General features: G+C 44.9%; 1 protein-coding gene across 2 annotated transcripts in view; it reads right to left on the bottom strand.

Moving 5' to 3' along the window:
* Positions 1-22,171, bottom strand: part of LOC311247726 (zinc metalloproteinase-disintegrin-like berythractivase) — a 79,319-nt gene that overhangs the window by 43,908 nt on the left and 13,240 nt on the right. For both annotated transcript variants that reach the window (XM_084337923.1, XM_084337922.1), the window contains exons 2-6: positions 18,050-18,135; positions 17,770-17,846; positions 17,313-17,391; positions 17,087-17,163; positions 16,097-16,286 (exon numbers count right to left, since the gene is read on the bottom strand). In XM_084337923.1, coding sequence (XP_084194049.1) covers positions 16,097-16,286; positions 17,087-17,163; positions 17,313-17,391; positions 17,770-17,828 — 405 coding nt within the window. In that variant the 5' untranslated portion in view covers positions 17,829-17,846; positions 18,050-18,135. The remainder of the gene's footprint in view (positions 1-16,096; positions 16,287-17,086; positions 17,164-17,312; positions 17,392-17,769; positions 17,847-18,049; positions 18,136-22,171) is intronic.

Below are 22,171 nucleotides of genomic sequence, written 5' to 3'. Positions count from 1 at the left end.
TTTCGCCCAAAAAAAGCCCCAAAACCGCCCAAAATGTTTTCTCACGCGTGCTAAGCGCATGCTCGATGACAGGTGTCCCTTACTTCTATTAGTCAAAGGTGGCAACCCTAAATATAAGCCGTCTATACCATCAATCGTGATGGGCAACGTCAACTCCCTATCTAATAAGTGTGACGAGCTGGAGGCATTGGTGAAACACCAAAGAACTTACCGGGAATGTAGTTTGATGTGTTTCTCTGAGAGCTGGCTGTGTTGACATGCCAGGCTTCACTGCAGTCCGTGCAGACAGAGATGCCAGAACGAGCGGTAAAAGCAAAGGAGGGGGTCTAATCCATATGTGAATAATCGATGGTGCAACCCGGGTCACATAACAGTTAAGGAAAAGATATGCTGCCAGGATGTCGAACTTCTGGCAGTTAGTATCAGGCCCTACTATGTTCCCCGGGAGTACTCTCACATTGTTGTTTACATCCCCCCTCACGCTGTCCCGGCAGTGGCGTGTGACGTCATCCACGACACTGTCGCAGGATTTCAGACTCAGCATCCTGATGCATTCATCCTGATCTCAGGTGACTTTAACCATGTCAGCCTTGCCTCCCATCTAACTGGCTTTGTACAGTATGTTAACTGCCCCACAAGAGAGAACAACACACTTGATCTGCTGTATGCAAATGCCAGGGAAGCATATATTGCCACAGCACTCCCACCAATTGGCAGATCAGATCACAATTTGGTTCACCTTCAGCCCTGCTACAAACCCTGTGTGCAGAGGCAACCTGTAACCACTCGGACATTTAGAAAATGGACACCAGAGGCCAGTGAGTCCCTGAGAGCCTGCTATGAGTGGACAGACTGGGATGTACTGCAGGACACAGACGGGAATAAGGGGACCTTGGCCATTGACAGGAAGGCTGACTGTACCACCAGTTACCTGACCTTCTGCAGGGACATGATTGTACCAGCAAGGACTGTGCGCTGTTTTCAAAACAACAAGCCCTGGATCACTGCTGACCTTAAGAGGCTTGTTAATGAGAAAAAGGCGGCATTCAGGAAGGATGACATAGAGAGGCGCAAGCAGGTGCAACGGGAATTAAAGAGGAGTCTGAAGCAGGCCAAGGAGGACTATAAGAGGAAGGTGGAGAGGAAGCTGCAGCACAACAACACCAGAGAGGTGTGGAGGGGAATGAAAACCATCACCGGCTATAAGCAGGTAAACTGCCAGGCAGAGGGTGATGTGGACAAGGCAAACGAGTTTAACCAATTCTACAACCGGTTTGACACGGCAGCCAGGGCTCGCTCTGCCCCTGTTGACCAGGCCACACCAACACCCTCTCCCACCTCTCCAGCTGCAGCTCCTCCCCCTGCACCATTTCCTCCTCACTGCTGCAACCACAACTCTGCAGTTCCGCCCCCCTGGCCCCACCCCCTGTCACCTAGCCCCCCCCTGTCACCTGCCTCCCCCCCTGTGTCACTCAGCCCCATCCCCCCCCTTGTCCCTCACAATAGATGAGGTGAGGGCGGAACTAAGGAAACTGCGTCCAGGAAAGGCGGCTGGCCCGGATGGCGTGTGTTCGAGGCTGCTGAAGCTCTGTGCAGACCAACTGGCTGAGCCGCTCCAGAAGCTCTTCAATATGAGCCTGCGGGACGTGAGGGTGCCGGTCCTGTGGAAAACATCATGTCTTATGCCGGTACCCAAAGCTGGGCGCCCGGCCGAGCTCAACGACTACAGACCGGTGGCCCTCACGTCACACATCATGAAGACACTGGAGAGGCTGCTTCTACACCATCTGAGGCCACAGACTGAACACGCCCTTGACCCCCTGCAGTTTGGGTATCGGGAGAGCATCGGGGTGGACGACGCGGTCCTCTACATGCTCCACCGGGCCTACTCCTACCTGGATGAGCCGGGGAGTTATGTTAGGATTATGTTTTTTGATTTTTCAAGCGCTTTTAATACTATTCAACCTCCCATACTTAAAGACAAGCTCAGGAAGATGGGGGTGGATCCCTCCTTCACTTCCTGGATCATGGATTACCTGACAGACCGACCACAGTTTGTCAGAATGGGCAACTGTGTCTCAGAGACAGTGGTCAGCAGCACTGGGGCTCCACAGGGGACTGTTATCGCTCCGTTCCTGTTCACCCTCTACACGGCAGACTTCAACTACAACTCTGAGTCTTGCCACGTCCAAAAATACTCGGACGACACAGCGATTGTGGCGTGTGTGAGGAAGGGACAGGAGGGAGAGTACAGGGACCAGGTGGGAGCCTTCAGCGACTGGAGCGAACGGAACAACCTTCTCCTGAACGCAACAAAGACCAAGGAGATGGTACTGGACTTCCGCAGGTCGAAACCACCTCTGCAACCAGTCAGCATACGGGGAAACAACATTGCGACGGTGCAGACATACAAATATTTAGGTGTGCACCTAGACCAGGGGTGGCCAACCAGTCAGAGACTAAGAGCCACAAAAAAATGACTGTGGTACCACAAAGAGCCACACCATATACCAGCGTTTCTCAACCTTTTTTTTCAGTCACGGCACCCTTCATGTGTTTATAGGTCTCACCCTCTGGCCTCTGAAGTTGCTAATGTCTTTTTTATTTGGGCCTCACAGGGTTAAAAGTACCCTGTGAGACCCACGGTTGCAAAATTACAAAATCACTTTTAGCCATTTAAAAAAATAATGTTTATTTAAAAAATGTTAAAGGGGAACTATTTTACTATTTCTTTCACTATTTGGGCACTTTTACACAATTCCTGTGAGTCTATGGAACACCTAGGTTTTTTTCAAAAAAATTGCATTGTTTTGTATTTCTAATCAAGTACTAAAAACCGCATTTTTCGACCTCAAGATCTTAAGCCGTTTTGAGGCTGGGCTCCAACCACCGTGTGGCCTGGTGCCAACTGCCACATCAACTGCCACATTATTATGCAGCTGAGAAATCTCTGACATTACAGATATGCACATTTTCAGATGACTCAGTTCAGTGAGGGTGAATATTGTGAGAGGAGAATTGGAAGAATTCGCCAATATGAGAATTAGAGACATATATCCTATTAATATAAGTCCACATAGCTAAGAAACAATGGTAAACACTGAAAAAAGCCATTTATAAGATAGTTCCCCTTTAAGCACATGTATAGTCAATTGGTCCTGTTGTTCAGCCTCACAATGCTATTTGATAGTAAATGTGTTTATATGTCCCACCCTCTGGCCTCTGAAGTTGCTAATTTCTTTTTAATTTGGGCCTCACAGGGTTAACCTCTTAAGCCCGAGATATACAGTAAAAGTGTATATTTTCAGCATTATGTTTGTTTACCAATTATTTTAACTGTTATTAGTGAAATATAAGATTATAGAAATCTCAGGGCATTGAGTCGGAAACCGGCGCATATTGACAGGAGGAAGTGGCACAGCCAAAAGTGAGTGTAGTTTAATTTCTCTTATTTTTTGGGATTATCTCCCACAAACCTGAACATTATTGCCATAAAACAGAACGCAGTTAGTTTCTCTACCTTTCTGTGAACGTCTTGCAAAAAACGGTGTTGCAATATGATGAAGAATGGTGGAGAAATTTACATTATAAAAAAGATGGCAGAATTCAGTACTGTATCTACAAAACCTTCTGTTTAATCATCTTCCCTTTATTCATTTGCTTAGATTTTTCAGGTCTGGTCAATTTTAGCATGGTGTTATTTACAGTCAAAGATAATTTTTTTTTTAAATAGAATTGATATTCTCCTTTGGTTCATTACAATTTACTCAAGCCTAGTAACAGACACACTATTTCTGACACTGATCCATATATGTCCCTAGATTCAGATACCAAGAACATGCAAATGGACCATTTAAAAAAAAATTGTAAATGTTTATTCTACGTCCTTATGGAATGAGTGACATAAAAAAAAAAAGTAAAAAAAAAAAAAAAAAAGTAAAAAGAAAATAAAAAAAAATATTTTTTTTTTTATTTTTTTTTATTTTTTTTTATGGATGGAAGAGCCGCACATTGACGGGCAAAGAGCCGCATGCGGCTCGCGAGCCGCGGGTTGGCCACCCCTGACCTAGACGATAAGCTGGCCTGGGCTGCAAATGCGGAAGCGCTCTACAAGAAAGGACAGAGCCGGCTGTTCTTCCTTAGGAGGCTCAGGTCGTTTAATGTGTGTGGGGAAATGTGTGTGGGGAAATGTTGTTCATGTTCTATCAGGCAGTGGTGGCAAGTGTGCTCCTCTATGCCGCTGTCTGCTGGGGTGGTAATACCACGGCCAGGGATGCCAGGCGGCTGGATAAGCTGGTGAAAAAGGCTGGCTCAGTGGTGGGGAGGAGACTGGACCAACTGGGGACCGTGGTGGAGAGCCGCACGCAGAGCAAGCTGCTGGCCATCATGGACAATACCAACCACCCTCTCCACCACACCCTGGTGGGGCAGAGCAGCAGTCGCAGCGGACGGCTCATCTCCCTGCACTCACGGACTGCACTCGCGGCACAGGAGGTCCTTTGTCCCCACAGCCATCAGACTGTACAACAGCGTAATATAGTGCAGGGGACCTTGACCTCTGACCCACACACCTGGTTTTACACCTGTTTTTACACCTGTTTTTATCTCATCACGCTCCTATTGATATTGATAGATATGATTTAATTGAATTTTATCATGTGCTTATTTTTAATTCATTTTTTTTTTTTTTTTATATATTTAAAGTTTTTTTTTTTTCTCAAACAAGACAATACATACACAACAAAACAAGACAAGAAATGATAATAATAACAATAACAACAAGGGGCGAGGGGGGGGGGGGGGGGGGTTGCAGAGCGTTACAAAGGTTCAGTAGACAAACTTATTCCAGATAGTGATCTAATAAAGTTCAGGGGACCTTGAAGGCCATCGGGCCTATCACTCTCTTGAAGAGACAGAGCAGCCTGTTCCATCGATAGCAAGTCCATGAAGTCCTTGCGCCAGTTCTCCATACTGAAGCAGTTCGGTTTGCGTTCTTTCCAGTTCATTAAAATAATCCGTTTGCATGCTAGAAAAGCCAGTGCTACAGTATTATTTACAATCTTTGCTTGAGCAGTGTCCATTTTTACACCCAATATACACATTATAGGGCAAGGATTAATGTCAATTTGGAGAGTAACTGACAGGTCCTCAGCAATGTCCAACCAAAATGTCCTAACAAGTGGGCAGTGCCACAGCAAGTGCATGAGCGTACCCTCTACTCCACACCCATGCCAGCACAATTTGGGTAGGGTGTGATTCATTTTATTCAATGTACAGGGTGTTATATAGGCCCTGTGTAGTATCTTTAATTGTATAATTTTATATCTAACACATTTTGATATTTTTGTACTATTCCTAAGTGCTGCTTCCCATTGTGTTTCAGATATGGATATACCCATGTCTCGCTCCCATTGGACTTTAGTTTGGGTATTGGTATCAGGGGTGGTTGAACATGATAGTTTATACATTGCAGAAACAATGCCTTTCCTGCCTGTAATTCCCCTTAATGTCTCTTCCATGACTCCGTTTGTTCCTATAGCTATGCCTTTAGACAACAATGATTTAATAACTGATTGTATTTGTAAATAAGATAAAAATTCTGTGTCTTTCAGCCCAAACTGTGTTTTAAGTTCATTAAAAGGTATCATATTTCCCCTTTTGATCACTTGGCCCACCTGTGTTATATTATGTTGTTGCCATACATTATTTTTAAGGAGTTTACCTCCTGCAGAGAGCAAAGGGTTTTTCCATAATGGACATGATGGTAAGGAATATCCACTAAAGGTCAGGCGTTTATGTAAGATTTTCACTATCTCACATGAAAATTCTAAAAGCGGATTGTCCAGTCTGGGAGTGATTTTTGGGTTATACCACAACATTGAAAGAGATAGATCTTTGTTATGTTCTTCTATAATTTGTTCTTCAAGCCATTCCCAGCTGCCAATCTGTCTCACACTATTGTAAGCCCACTGTAAGGGGTATCTTGAGTTATATGCTATGTAATATTGGTGGATATCTGGTAGTCCTATTCCTCCACTATTTCTTGGTTTTATAAGTTTTTTATGGCTGATTCTAGGTTTTCTGTTGTTCCATAGGAAGCCAGAAAATAATTTGTTTATTTCTTTGAACCAACTAGGAGGGAACTTTAAAGGTATAGAGGACATCAAAAAAGCTAGCCTTGGTAACAAATTCATTTTTATAATATCAGATCTGCCCCAAAGGGATAAAGGCAAGACTGTCCATCTTTTGATGTCCTCCTTTATATTCTTTAAAAGGTCAGATGTATTTAACTCAACCATTTTTTCAATGGGAGATCGGATTTTAATTCCCAGGTATTTAATTCCTTTTGGCTTCCAATTGAAAGGAGCAGAACCCAGATGTGATTGAAAAGTTAGGTTGTTAAGTGGAATAGCTTCACTTTTACTATAATTCACTTTATAGCCCGAACATTTACCAAATGTATCTATAAGCTTTAGCACTTGAGAGATGGAATGGCTAGGATTTGTTAGTGTTATTAATATGTCATCAGCAAACAGGCTGGCCTTATACTCACAACTACCAATACGAATACCACTGATTTCTTTATGAGCACGTATAGCACAGGCAAGTGGTTCGAGGGAAAGAATAAAAATGTGCGGTGAAACCGGACATCCTTGGCGGGTAGATCGATAGAGATGGAATGGATCAGACCTTATACCATTTGTTCTGACTGACGTAACCGGTTCATGGTAAAGTGCCTTTATCCAGTTCATGAGAACCGGACCAAATCCGTATTTAGGTAGTACATAAAACAGATATTTCCACTCCACTCGATCAAAGGCTTTCTCAGCATCCAGCGATATTGCCATCGCTGGATGATGGGAGGCCCCCGCCCTTGACATGACATGCATTAGCCTCCTCATGTTATTTGAAGCTAAACGACCCTTTACAAAGCCAGCCTGATCAATATGAATCAATGAGGCTATAACATTTTCCAATCGCCCTGCAAGGACCTTCGCAAACAACTTATAATCATTATTTAAAATACTCAAAGGTCTGAAATTACACATTTGCAAGTGATCCTTGCCAGGTTTTGGAATCAATGAAATAGTAGCTTGCCGCATGGTTAGCGGCATGGATTGATTGGCCACTATATCATTAAACAGCAATATTAGAAGTGGTGTAAGAGTGACTTGGAAACACTTAAGAAATTCACTTGTATAACCATCATCACCCGGTGTTTTACCGGTTGAGAGGGATTTGATAGCTGATTTAATTTCATTTTACGTGATAGGTGTATCTAGTGATTCCCTTTCTTCTTCAGAGAGGGTTGGGAGATTTATATCTCTGAAAATGTTTTCCATTTCCTCTTCACTCGTACAACATTCTGATTTATACAGTGTGCTATAAAATTTAGTGAATGCTTTATTGATTTGAAGTTGTTCACAAATCAGAGAGCCATCTTCATCATATATGCTAGAGATTGATTGACGATTTTCTTGCTGCTTCAGTCTGAGAGCAAGCATTTTACCAGCCTTATCGCCAGATTCATAATATTTTCTACGCAACTGAAAGAGGGCAAATGCATTTTCCTCATGTAGAATTGCTTGTAATTCTGTTTTTATAACCAACACTGCTTTTTTCAGTTCTAAATTGTCAGGGTCCAACATATGACTAGTTTCCAAGGACTTAAGTTCAGTAATCAGACCATGTTTCCTTGCCATTTTTTCCTTTTTCTTAGCTGTTGAGTAGCTTATAATCCAGCCCCTACAGGTTGCCTTATAAGCCTCCCATACAGTCTGCACTGACTGGACTGATGTAAGATTAATACTAATGTACTCCTGTGTTTTCTCCTCAATCATAGACACAAAAACTTGATCTTTCAATAAGGAGTTATTAAATCTCCATTGTTTGGTTTTATTGTTAATTACAGCAGGAGTAAAAAGGACTGACAGGGGCGCATGGTCTGATAAAAGTATGTTATGAATTTTGCAATCAATTACATTACCCACCAAGGATTGTGAGAAGAGAAAATAGTCAATCCTGGAATATGAATTATGAGCGTGGGAGTAATAAGTATATTCACGTGTGTCAGGGTTGACAACACGCCAAATATCGGTTAATGCAAGTGAGTTTTGCATTTCTTTAAGTGCACTTGACAATGCTCCGTCTAGTGGGAGGGGACGCCCAGACCTATCAATCGAGGCATTGCTAACCAAATTTAGGTCCCCACCCATCAGAATGGGATAATCTGCAAATTCTGCCAGCACCAGATTCAGCTTTGACAAAAAAGTATTCTGTCCCGTATTAGGAGCATATACATTTACTAAGGTACATTTTTCATTTAGTAAAATACCTGACAAAATTATATATCTACCATCTTTATCAACTATTTGTTTTGAAAGTTTAAATGATATTTTCTTTGAAATCAGGATGCTTACCCCTCTAGAGGCTCCACTGCCTGGTGCTGAGAACACTTGACCTACCCATCTTTGTTTCAATTTAACTGATTCTATTTCATTCAGATGGGTCTCCTGGAGCATTGCCAAATCACATGATAGGGATTTCAAATATGTAATAATTTTATATCTTTTCGTTTTGTTTGAAATACCTTTCACATTCCAGCTAATCAGATTTACATGATTAGGTCCCATTATTTTTATCAAGCAACTTTACAGCTTCCTCCTTGTAAACTATGCAACAACATGTATGGATAGACAAAAATAAAAAGTACAAGACATACACATACATAAAGTAAGCCATTAGGCAAAGGAAAAACAGTAAACAAAACAGAGATAGACTTAATGTCCATCCCTTGTCCGCGAGCAGAGCAGGCGCGGCCGTGCTGCATCCTACACAGCTCCATTCTCAAGGTTCAATCAACTTGCGCAAATAAAAAATAAAAATACGCGATGCGGGCACCAGCGTTATGTTTATGAGGGAGAGAGTGTGATTAGTTCATTTTCCACTTGTTCATTGTGTAACATAAATAATATCTCAATAATTCCATCAGTCCCACTCCCAGCCGTAAAGCATAATGAATGAAGGTATAGAAGAAAAAATAAAAAAATAAAGCAGGGGGGCTTACAGTGACGCTGGTGCAGTTATGCCTCTGGTCATCTCACTCTCATGTCAACCAAAGATCTTGGGTAATCGTTTCTTCAAATCTTCAACAGCCTCCGATGCGTTGTTGTAGATATATTTCACCTCATCAATGGTGATAACGAGCCTCGCTGGGTAAAGTATTCCATAGCGCAGGGACGTTTCTTTGCGGAGTTTCGCTCTGATGTCATCATATTCTGCGCGCTTTTTTTTAATCTCCGTTGGTAGATCCTGGAAGACTCTCAGTGGTTGTCCTAGCCAGGATAGTTGCCTTTTCTCCGCCACGGCCTGGAGGATCCTCTGTCTGTCGCTCCATCTCCGTATGCGCACCAGATACGGCCGCGGTGGATCACCTGGAGCCGGGCGGGGACGTGGGCTACGGTGCTGACTTTCAATTTCTGGTGTTGGCTCGTCGTCTTTACCATCCAGAATATATTTGAATATGTCGGCCATCATCTTGTCTGGGTTGCCTGTCTCCAGTCCTTCTGCCAGGCCAATAAAGATCAGATTATTTCTCCGATTTTGTGCTTCCAAGTTACTAAACTTTGTTTGTAGCGTGTTCAGTTCTTTGGCTTGGACCTGCAGGGTTTTACTATTGGCCGCACACTGGTCTTCTAGATCTCCGATTCTTCCTTCTGCATTAGAGACTCTGTTCAGAATAGCCCGTGTCTCTTTTTTTAGGTCTTTCATTGAATTGCCAAGTTCATCCAGTCTTCTTTCAACCGATAATTTAAGGTCGCTCACCTCCGTTAGGAGTAGCTGCGCCCAGGCAGGTGTGTCCTCGCTTGACATGATTTGTTTGATTGCTGCACGCCGTTCACCTTTCTTTGTCTGGGTTCGGGTTTCTCGGCAAGAGCCAGAAATAGACATGCAGACAGGCAACTATGTTTGAACAAAATAATCCAGTTCTTCAGTTTAAATAGATGATCATTTAGAAGCAAAATACTATATTCTAAGGACAGAGCTGTGCAGAGCACTCAGCACGCCATTCCTCTCAGTCACGTGACGTCATCACACACCTGTCTGCATTTTTAATTCATGATGCAGACATAATGTGAAATAACTGAATGAGAACTGTCAATGTCTGTATACTGTGTGAGCTGCGAGATACCCTGAATTTCCCCAAGGGGATTAATAAAGTATCTATCTATCTATATCCTAATAGTTACCTTATTACCATACTTGGCTGAAAATAAACTTTGCTGCCTGTTGTAAATGTGTTTTTCCCTGTAGGCTAATACATAAGGCATACATTTTTGCAGTTGAGCAACAATTAGCAGTTGAGTAGGCTATGTGCTGTGTTTTTATGTCTTCCATCGAGGACCACCTTGGAAATAAGTGTTTTAATGAATGCTTTTAGGTGATATCCTCAGGAATACAAATTGGTCAAGATAATTAGTTTTTATGATGTGTTTTTAATTTCCAAATACAAATCTAATCAAATCAAAAAAGCAGTTTTTGCAGTTGAGCTACAGGTGTTGTATATTATACAGCCTTTTCATGCATATTTATCAAGGGAACCCTTATCCTAATGATTTTTTAAATAATATTATGATGATACGATATGGACCTAGTAGTTGGGTCATCTGTGGCACTTCATTTCTCAATGGATTTGTCATCTAGGAGGGTTAATAAACAAATTTAGCCGGGGTGTATTTTTTTAAAAGGCGGGGGAAATTTGTGAGAGACCAAAATCCAAAATGGCTGCTGTGGAAATTAACTTTTTAATGGTTTGACCTACAATGATGCACAATACATGGTACCAGCCCCCTCTCAGTCATGTACCAGCCAGCCCCCTCTCAGTCATGTACCAGCCAGCCCCCTCTCAGAAATGTACCAGCCTCCTCTCAGTCATGTATACCAGTCCCCTCTCAGTCATGTACCAGCCCCCTCTCAGTCATGTACCACAGCCCCCTCTCAGTCATGTACCACAGCCCCCTCTCAGTCATGTACCACAGCCCCATCTCAGTCATGTACCACAGCCCCCTCTCAGTCATGTACCACAGCCCCATCTCAGTCATGTACCACAACCCCCTCTCAGTCATGTACCACAGCCCCATCTCAGTCATGTACCAGCCCCCCTCTCAGTCATGTACCACACGACTGGCGGGTTTTTTTTAGTAAGAGATGTGATTGGGCCAGCCCAGTGTTAGTCAGTACCAATACATGGTACCAGCCCCCTCTCAATCATGTACCAGCCCCCTCTCAGTCATGTACCAGCCAGCCCCCTCTCAGTCATGTAACAGCCAGCCCCCTCTCAGTCATGTACCAGCCAGCCCCCTCTCAGTCATGTATACCAGCCCCCCTCTCAGTCCTGTATACCAGCCCCCTCTCAGTCATGTACCAGCCCCCTCTCAGTCATGTACCAGCCCCCCTCTCAGTCATGTACCAGCCCCCTCTCAGTCATGTACCACAGCCCCCTCTCAGTCATGTTGAGGGCACAGCACTTGGCTGGTTCTCCTCCTACCTCACAGACAGACACCAATTCATCTCCCTCTCCGGCCACACCTCCTCCCCCTCCCCAGTCACACAGGGGGTCCCCCAAGGCTCAGTCCTTGGCCCCCTGCTCTTCATCTGCTACATTCTCCCCCTTGGTCACATCATCCGTAAATACCACCTCAACTTCCACTGTTACGCTGACGACACCCAAATCTACATCAGTACACAATCCCCCCACAGCCCACCCCTCAGTCACATCGAATCCTGCATCACCGAACTCCAAACTTGGATGACTCACAACTTCCTCAAACTGAACAGTGACAAGACTGAACTTCTCATCATTGGCACCAAAACCACCCTCACCAGATCCGGACCCATCACACTCACCATCAACGACTCCACCATCACCCCCTCCCCCCTAGTCCGCAACCTTGGTGTCCTCCTCGACTCCACCCTCTCATTTGACCCCCACGTCCGCTCCATCGTAAAAATATCCTACTTTCACCTCCGCAACATCGCAAAAATCCGTCACTGCCTCTCCCCCCCCGCTGCTGAATCCCTCATTCACACCTTCATCTCCTCCCGCCTGGACTACTGCAACTCCCTCCTCACTGATATCACCTCCCGCTCCCTCCATAAACTGCACCCGGTCCCGCGAACACATCACTCCTGTCCTCCACTCACTCCACTGGCTCCCGATCAAACACCGCATTAACTGTAAAACACTACTCCTCACCTTCAAAGCCCTCCACAGCCTGGCCCCCCCCTACCTGACTGATCTCCTTCTCCCCTACCGCCCCACCCGTTCCCTCCGGTCCTCCTCCACTGCCTCCCTCACTGTCCCGACATCCAAGCTTAAAAACTTCGGAGATCGGGCCTTCTCTCGCACTGCACCCCGACTCTGGAACTCCCTCCCCCAGTCCATCAGAGACTCCCCTACACTCTCCACCTTCAAAGCTCGCCTCAAAACCCACCTGTTCTCCCTTGCCTTCAACCCCCCCCCACCCCTAAACCTCCCCCTCCCATCCAACCTGATTGATGTCTGTCTCCAGTCTTTTTTGTGCTATCAGGCTGTCTCCCCTGTTACCCCCATGGTCTCATGTTCCTCATGTTTTTGTTCCTTTGCTGTTTATGTTTTTGTTTCTTTGCTTTCGTTTCTTTGTTTGTACTCCTGCTCCCGACTACTGTCAGCGACTTCGGGTTATTGAGAAGCGCTATATAAATTAAATTAATTATTATTATTATGTACCACAGCCCCCTCTCAGTCATGTACCACAGCCCCCTCTCAGTCATGTACCACAGCCCCCTCTCAGTCATGTACCACAGCCCCATCTCAGTCAGCCTGCTTCAAGATGTCTACCATCATCCCTGTACCGAAGAAACCCTCCCCAACATGTCCAAATGACTACAGACCGGTGGCACTCACCTCTGTGGTCATGAAATGTTTCGAGAGGCTGGTCAAGGACCACATTTGTGCCTCCCTCCCCAGTGATATGGACCCTATGCAATTTGCATACAGGACAAACAGGTCCACCGACGACGCGGTCTCCCAGGTACTGCACAGCACCCTCTCGCACCTTGACCGTCAGAAGGGGGGCTATGTGAGACTGTTGTTCATTGACTACAGCTCAGCGTTCAACACCATAGTCCCCACCAGACTGGTGGACAAGCTGATCGAGCTAGGTCTGAGCTCCGCCCTGAGCGCCTGGGTACTGGACTTTCTGAGCGAAAGACCCCAGGCGGTCAGGGCGGGGGGTCAGACCTCCAACACCATCACCCTGAGCATCGGGTCCCCCCAGGGCTGTGTTCTGAGCCCCCTGCTGTACTCACTCTACACACACGATTGTGTGGCCAAGTTCAGCTCCAACTCCATAGTGAAGTTCGCAGACGACACGGTGGTGGTGGGGCTGATCTCGGACAACGACGAGAAGGCCTACCGGGAGGAGGTTGAGGTACTGGAACGCTGGTGCCAGGACAACAGCCTGCTCCTGAACATTGGTAAAACCAAGGAGCTGATCGTGGATTATAGGAGAGGACAGCAGGAGACGCACACACCACTGATGATTAACGGGGCTACAGTGGACAGGGTGAGCAGCTTTAAGTACCTGGGGGTCCACATCTCAGAGGACCTGACATGGTCAACACACATAGACACAGTAGTAAAGAAGGCGAAACAGCGCCTCTACCACCTGAGACAGTTAAGGAAGTTCAGAGTATCGGGGAAGATACTCCAGTCCTTCTACTCAGGAGCTGTAGAGAGCATCCTGACCGGAAACATCACTGCCTGGTATGGAAACAGCACGGCACAGGACAAGAAGGCCCTACAGAGAGTGGTGCGCTCAGCCGAGTGTACCACGGGTATTGCACTACCTCCCCTGCAGGTTCTATACAACAAGAGGTGCAAATCCAGAGCCTGCAGAATAATGAAAGACCCCCACCACCCCAATAACAGCCTGTTTCAGCTGCTGAGGTCAGGCAGACGCCTGCGAACCCCAGCTACTAGGACAGAGAGGCTTAGGCTTAGCTTCTTCCCCCAGGCCATCAGAGTCCTGAACAATGAACATTGAGTACCACAGAACACTGAACTATCCACACATAAGCACACATGAGCACACACACGACACGCACGCTGTGCACGCTCACACACTAGCAGCCACTTTAACACTTCAACATGAGCGGGCACACACTCATGCGCACACACTCACACTTATTGCCAAAAGGAAAGGCCACTTTAAATCAGTATTAGCAACAGTAACAGTGTATTGCACTACCAAAGCTACCTAGCATGTCCTATATGCTCTGTAAATAACTATGTACAGATACCGATTTTGATGTCACACCATGTTACCTGTTACCTGTTATTGCAAAAAGAAATTTGTATTGGATTCTATTATATGTTGTACCCACTGTATTGCACATCGTTGCGGGCAAGACCACCCGCATTTCATTGTATACTCGTATGCCGTGACAAATAAAACTCTTGACTTGACTTGTCATGTACCACACCCCTCTCTCAGGCATGCACCACAGCCCCCTCTCAGTCATGTACCACAGCCCCCTCTCAGTCATGTACCACAGCCCCCTCTCAGTCATGTACCACAGCCCCATTTCAGTCATGTACCAGCCCCCCTCTCAGTTATGTACCACACGACTGGCGGGGGGGGGGGGGGTGCTTAGTAAGAGATGTGATTGGGCCAGCCCAGTGTTAGTCACTACCAATACATGGTACCAGCCCCCTCTCAATCATGTACCAGCCCCCTCTCAGTCATGTACCAGCCAGCCCCCTCTCAGTCATGTACCACAGCCCCCTCTCAGTCCTGTATACCAGCCCCCTCTCAGTCATGTACCAGCCCCCTCTCAGTCATGTACCAGCCCCCTCTCAGTCATGTACCACAGCCCACTCTCAGTCATGTACCAGCCCCATCTCAGTCATGTACCACAGCCCCATCTCAGTCATGTACCACAGCCCCATCTCAGTCATGTACCACAGCCCCATCTCAGTCATGTACCACAGCCCCCTCTCAGTCATGTACCAGCCCCCTCTCAGTCATGTACAACAGCCCCCCTCTCAGTCATGTACAACAGCCCCCCTCTCAGTCATGTACCACAGCCCCATCTCAGTCATGTACCACAGCCCCCTCTCAGTCATGTACCACAGCCACCTCTCAGTCATGTACCACAGCCCCATCTCAGTCATGTACCACAGCCCCCTCTCAGTCATGTACCACAGCCCCCTCTCAGTCATGTACCAGCCCCCCTCTCAGTCATGTACCAACCCCCTCTCAGTCATGTACCAGCCCTCTCTCAGTCATGTACCACAGCCCCCTCTCAGTCATGTACCACAGCCCCCTCTCAGTCATGTACCAGCCCCCTCTCAGTCATGTACCACAGCCCCCTCTCAGTCATGTACCACAGCCCCCTCTCAGGCATGTACCACAGCCCCCTCTCAGTCATGTACCACAGCCCCCTCTCAGTCATGTACCACAGCCCCCTCTCAGTCATGTACCACAGCCCCCTCTCAGTCATGTACCAGCCGCCCTCTCAGTCATGTACCTGCACAACTGGCGGGGGGGTGCTTAGTAAGATGTGATTGGGCCAGCCCAGTGTCAGTCAGTACCAATGGGCCGCTGTCCCAGCCTAGTAGTGATTTTTTTAATAAATACTTTTTTTTAAATCAAATCATAACGGCCCAAATATGCGTCATCCCACCGGGCAAATGCCCGGAATGCCAGATGGCCAGTCCAGGCCTGTTCACATTCCCTTGTCTAAAAAGCAAACAAGATCAGTTTTATATGCTAATAGAAGTGGTTAGTTCCTCTTCTCTAGCAATAATAATAATACATTGGATTTATATAGCACTTTTCCAAATGCTCAAAGACACTTTAACAAAACAAACAATACAATACAGTTTTAGTAGAGAAAAAAAATAAAAAAGGTGACAGAGGAAGGAGTTCATGGTAAGGGTAAAAAGGTGGGGTTTGAGGGCTTTTTTGAATGAGCAGTGGCTCTCAGATCACAGGATATGTCTCATATCTGTATGAAATAACCATCGCGGCAAGTTTTACGATGAACTCACTGCGGCTCGAGAGCGGCTCTGGCCGGTGGGAGGCTCGTACACGGTGTCCCAGGAGGTGTTGGTGACTCCACACACCATGGGCTTGGTGTTCTGGTCTTCATACTTCAACACCGCATGGTCCCCGTCCTCCTCCTCCTCGCCAGACAGCGGCTCAATCAAGTACCTCTGAGCAGACGTCTTGAAGTATCCCCTTAAACCAAGATCACAAGGCGCGGATAGTGAGCAACGATTGGAAGGAGTCCCTGCTCCTCCTTCCTCCTCGTGTCACAGGGCTGAGCTGTGCCGAAGTGCCGCGCGGCTCTGCTCTGACTAGCAGAGTGAGGAAGAGCGGAAGACGGCTGGTTCTTCAGCATGCAGTGGTGTGCTCTTCAGAATGTACCGGGAGAAACGTTTACTGTACCCCGCGGACATAATAAGCATATAAGCAGTGCTTACTAACGTTATTAGTTACGCTATTTCTGACCGAATTAGTCATTCATTTGTAAATATAAAGACATTCTTTTTCACACGGACTTGGTGCATGTTTTCGACGCTGAACTATGGGGTTGAAAACGTGTATAAATATGAACTAAATGCAGATGTCTGCGTTTTTTTTGTCATAAAAAGGGATTTACTATCAAACAAACGGGAATATAAGTGGTTAAAATTCGGAAATAGTTGTAATCTTTTACAGATATATTGAGGTTATGCTCTTAGTGCACTTCCTGAAAAGATTTTTTTTTAAATATTAAAAATTAAGAATGATATGGCCTTGAACTTGATGCAAACATTTCCTGCTTAGCATTACAACTCTGCAAAATCGTTAGGGGGGCATAGGGGATGCAGACAAGAGAAAGACTTTCGTCTTGTTTACATCAGGGTCCCCCATTTTCCATTCATCACATGAGAAACGATGAGATACCACCGCGGTGATATGACCTTTTCGGATGACATACTTTTTAAATAATGATTAGAGTGGAGTTGTGTGAGAAACCGAAGAGGAGCCCCCACCTGAGCCCATCACACGTGCTCACGCTGACCGTTGATTCGCTGTCGTTCACAATCCTGCCGTGATAGTAGCAGTGATCCTGAAGGAGACAGTGAGATTATAATTGGATGATGAAATGACTGAGAAGAGAGTAGTAGTAGGACTGAGGAATGTGATGTGACATGAATGAAAGGTATTCAAATGTATACAGTTGACCTAAAATGGATTTCTTGCATGTAGACAACCTACAATGTCAGAAGGCGTAGTAGTGACAGGTGTCCCGTCCTCTAGGTAGTAGGTTTCAGTGTAGTCTTGGGTGAGTAATCCACTGAACATGAGTACAAAATAGTTGTTAGTATATGAGTCTACCCCACATATCCACACACCACCACATTGGTGTCATAATGAGGAAATGTCTTCAAAAAGAGGAATTGTCAACCGTTTTTGTAAGACATGCGTTAAATTAAGAGCCAAAGAGTGACAGCTCTCCCACTACATTTCCCCCCTGTAACCTGTACATTTCCAAGTGACAATAGAGCTATAATATATAGCATATTATGATGCAAGCCCGTACATTGACTCAACTGTCAGGTAGACAGTGTCTATTCATTAACCATTTATTAACATTTGTATTTCTTTGGTTTATTGATATTAGATCAATACAGAACATAGAGGAGGAAGTAAGGAAGGGTTGCGCCAGACTTACGTATTCTTCTCCAGATGCATCTCAATATCTATCCCTCCCACTGTCATTGCATACTTCATAGTGTCCGGCCTAGAACCCTGAGGGAGAAAAAACACGTATGGTTTTATTATTTGTAATTATTATTCTAAAATTGGTTATGCTCCATTGGTTTCATTACCAATTACCCCCATTACATCTTTAGCATGTATTGAAAAATACCCTCTATACTCTAATTCTGACCTGCGTTTTATGTTAAACAAAGTGGATCTGCAATGCAAATCCAAACCCAAGGGAAACGTACCTCTGCTTGTCTCTTATGCACAGTGTGCAGTCTGATTGGCCGAACCACCTCATAGGCCTTCACCCCTTCAAGCTCAGGGAGACTGTCTGTGGAGAAAAGGCAACGTAGGGTTAGTCTACTATAGGAAAGGACATGGAAACATAGGGTTAGTATTAGGGATGTTCGACATTGGCTTTCTTACCGATATCCGATATAACGATATTGTCCAACTCTTAATTTCCGATACCGATATCAACCGATACCGATATATGCAGCGCCCCCCCCCCCCCCCCAAAAACAGAATAATTTCAGGTAATTAACATTACATATCTCTTGTCGTGGAATTAACACAACATTATGCATACTTTTGACAATAAATAAAATAAGAATTTGTTCTTACTTGCTTGCCTGGGTAAAATATTTTAATTCTTTTTGAACCGATACCGATCATTTCCGATATTACATTTTAATGCCAATATCGGCCGATAATATCGGTAGGCCGATAATATCGGACATCCCTAGTTAGTATACTATAGGAAAGGATACACATGGAAACGTAGGGTTAGTATACTATAAAAAAGGACACACATTGAAGGATCAGTATATAGGAAAGGACACACCCATGGAGAAGTATATGGAGGAAAATATAAAGTTATTGTGACTTTGTGAAAATGATAACAGTCCATGTTGAGCCTTGGCTTTACAGACCTGACCTTCTTAAGAGTAAATGAAATAAGTTCCTGCTATACATGAACTACTATGTGGGCAGTGCAGTGGACCCCTCTAACCCCTGGTCAACCAAGCCTATATATATATATTAGGGATGCTCGATATTGGCTTTTTTACCGATACCGATATACCGATATTGTCCAACTCTTAATTTCCGATACCGATATCAACCGATACGATATATGCAGCCTGCAGGGTTTCCCCCCCCCCCAAAAAACGGAATAATTTCAGGTAATTAACATTACATATATCTTGTTGTGGAATTAACACAACATTATGCATACTTTTGACAATAAAATCAGAATTTGTTCTTACTTGCTTGCCTGGGTAAATAAAGGTTATAGAAATGTATTTTTTTTTTAAACCGATACCGATATTTTCCGATATCACATTTTAATGCCGATATTGGCCGATAATATCGGTAGGCCGATAATATATATATATATATATATATATATATATATATATATATATATATATCACTTTTAATCTAATCTAATCTAGTAATTTATTAGGTGTGAGGTGTGACGAGCAATAGCGAGCCTTCTCCTTTACCCTTACTGCTGTATCACTAGGGAACAAGCATCCCTTAAAACCCACTTAAAATGCTTAAAAATGCCTTAATCTATGCTCACACCCCTTAATAAAAAGCAAGGGGTACTTAAAACATCACAGACCCCTTAACTCTTTCTCTGCCAGCTATTATCCTCATCCTGTAGTAAATGCGCCACGCTTTATATAGGCATTTTCACTGTGCGTTGCGGTGTTTGCAGGGCTATATCTATATTCTATATTATAGCTATGGAGACAATACTATGGCTCATTTGACAGTAACTATCCCTCGTTCAACATGTGAAAAAGAATACATTTTTCATGTATACGTTCGCGAGTTATCCCGTCGTGAATATTGTATAGTTTCAGAGTGATCCTGACTAATTCCTGAAAATGGCGCTATGGAGCGATATGTGAATTTTGCTAAATGCGTTTGCGTTGCTCGCTTGGACATGCTACTGTTTCCAACTCAAAGGTATATAATAGGTATTAGTTTTCATCATGAATGCATCAAAGTGGGGGGGGGGGGGGGTCGTTTTGATGCTCTGATCGTCATCAACGGCATTCGTTTTGAATACTACATACGTTGATCGACTGGATCGATATGAAATCATTGTAGGATCAAGGTGGAATTGACGTCAGTCCTTACCTTTGATCAGGGTTATTCCAAAAAGAATATTCCAATTGTCTGATCGCGATTTCCAGTATTGATGTCCATCGGGTCTGATAGTATAAAACTGAGTTCTTTGGATTGATATGATGAGCCAGGAGACGAAGGTGAAGTCAATCGATGGTATTTATTGACAAGAACACAGAGAACAAGGAACAGTCCTGGAGACCACAGCCCTCCATGGGGGCTGTGTGGCTCCAGAATGATGACACAACCATGCTTTTATACTATGTGGGTTCCAAATTTAGCGAGCCACTGGTTAATAAATAGATGATCAGGCTTGGTCGTATATGGTCATATGTGGGGGTATATGTGAGCTGTTGCTGAATCTGATAATATGTCCATCTTTGCTCCTCCTCAGTGGCCTGTGGCCGGAGGCCGATATAGCCAAGCATTAGGTCACACAGGTCACACAGGTCATCAGGTAAAAGTATTCTGGGTCCTGTCTGGCTGCCTCCTGGCACATTCCAGAGATCTATGCACTCATGGTGACCAGAGGAGCTGGATGTAAAATATTAGACATTAAATGAACTGAATATACCTATCAGGTCCCCGACATAATCTGGCACAACACATGCATCGAGGGGCCATTGACGCGTTCCAATGTGATCGGGTGAACCGCTAGACTTGCCTGGACCAAAATTCTCCGCCCGGATGAGATTAGATGTTAGAACTGCATGCTACCATGTCCTCCCTCCTCACTCCCCCCCCACCCCCTCCTCCCAAATCTGTCTCTGCCAAAGACTTTGCGATCTTCTTTGAGGAAAAAGTGGAGAACATCCACAGCTCCTTCTCTCAACCCCCACCCATTCCAAACACTGAATCGAGAACCTCATCCTTCACTCTGTCATCTTTCTCTCCCATTACAGAAGCCGAGACCCTGACACTGGTAACGTCGCCTACATGCCAGCTGGACCAGCTACCCTCCCCACTCCTCCAGACCATAGCACCGGACATCCTCCCATTCCTAACTGCAACCATCAACTCCTCACTCAACTCAGGGGTGGTCCCCACCTCCCTAAAACAAGCCAGAGTCACGCCCCTCATAAACAAAAAAAAACCTGAACCCCACCGTCATAGGCAACTATCGTCCTGTCTCTCTTCTCTCCTTCCTTTCTAAAACACTTGAACGTGCTGTATCCAACCAACTTACTGCTCATCTCTTACAGAATGATCTCCTAGACCCTAATCAGTCTGGCTTCCGGACTGGCCACTCCACAGAAATGGCCCCTCTAACTACACACCCACAAGACCCCTACGCTCTGCATCTTCTGGCCGCCTCAGACCTACTCCTATCCAAGCTCCGGGAGGGTCATCAAAGAGAAGCCGCCTATTCTCAGTCCTTGCCCCACAATGGTGGAATGAACTACCCACCCCAGTTAGGACAGCCGAATCCCGTCCAATCTTTCGCCGTCGACTAAAGACGCACTTCTTCAACCATTATCTGAAATAATAATAAAAAAATAAATAAAAATCTAACCCCAACTAACCTTACTGTCATGCACTTGTCCTAATAAACTAACCTACACTGTAACACGCAACACTTTGATGAACATTGTTACTCAGCTGATAGAGTTGTACCCTTCCTGATGACTTGTCGTACAGAACTTGTAAGTCGCTTTGGATAAAAGCGTCAGCTAAATGACTAAATGTAAATGTAGATGTGACACACAGTCTGGAACAGGGTTTCAAAGGGTGGGCGATACTGCCACCTAGCAGTATCTGGCCGGTACTGCACTCTCTGGGTCTCAGTATGCCTTTTAACAGTAACATAGAGGTCCTGAATAGAATATTAAAATCGAAAAAAAGGAAAACGGACCAAATAACGTATATATACGTGATTAGCGTTCAACGGTTGGCGAGCAAACATGTATATATACGTGGATGGTGCAGATTGAGTTAAACATGTCTTAATTTCAGTCAGGGTTTACCCCCACCTGAATGTTATTATAAAGTGTTACCAAACATGGTAATGAGTAATCAGTCTGTTTTTATCATAAATCGATCAATACAGACCGTATTAGATCCCCATGTGGGGTATCATTGGAAATCCACACTCATTGGCTACAACCCTGTCCAAACATTTTCGAGATCGCCAAATGATTGACGGAGCTAAAGCCCTGTGTACTTTGTACTCTGGCGTGTACTTTGGCGCACACCTCACATATCGGCATGTAACTTGAGAACCACTG

The sequence above is a fragment of the Notolepis coatsorum genome, assembly GCF_963971535.1.
Source record: "Notolepis coatsorum genome assembly, chromosome: 2".
Taxonomy (NCBI): domain Eukaryota; kingdom Metazoa; phylum Chordata; class Actinopteri; order Aulopiformes; family Paralepididae; genus Notolepis; species Notolepis coatsorum.
Note: the sequence above shows the minus strand (reverse complement) of the source record. Positions and strands in the feature narration are given on the sequence as shown.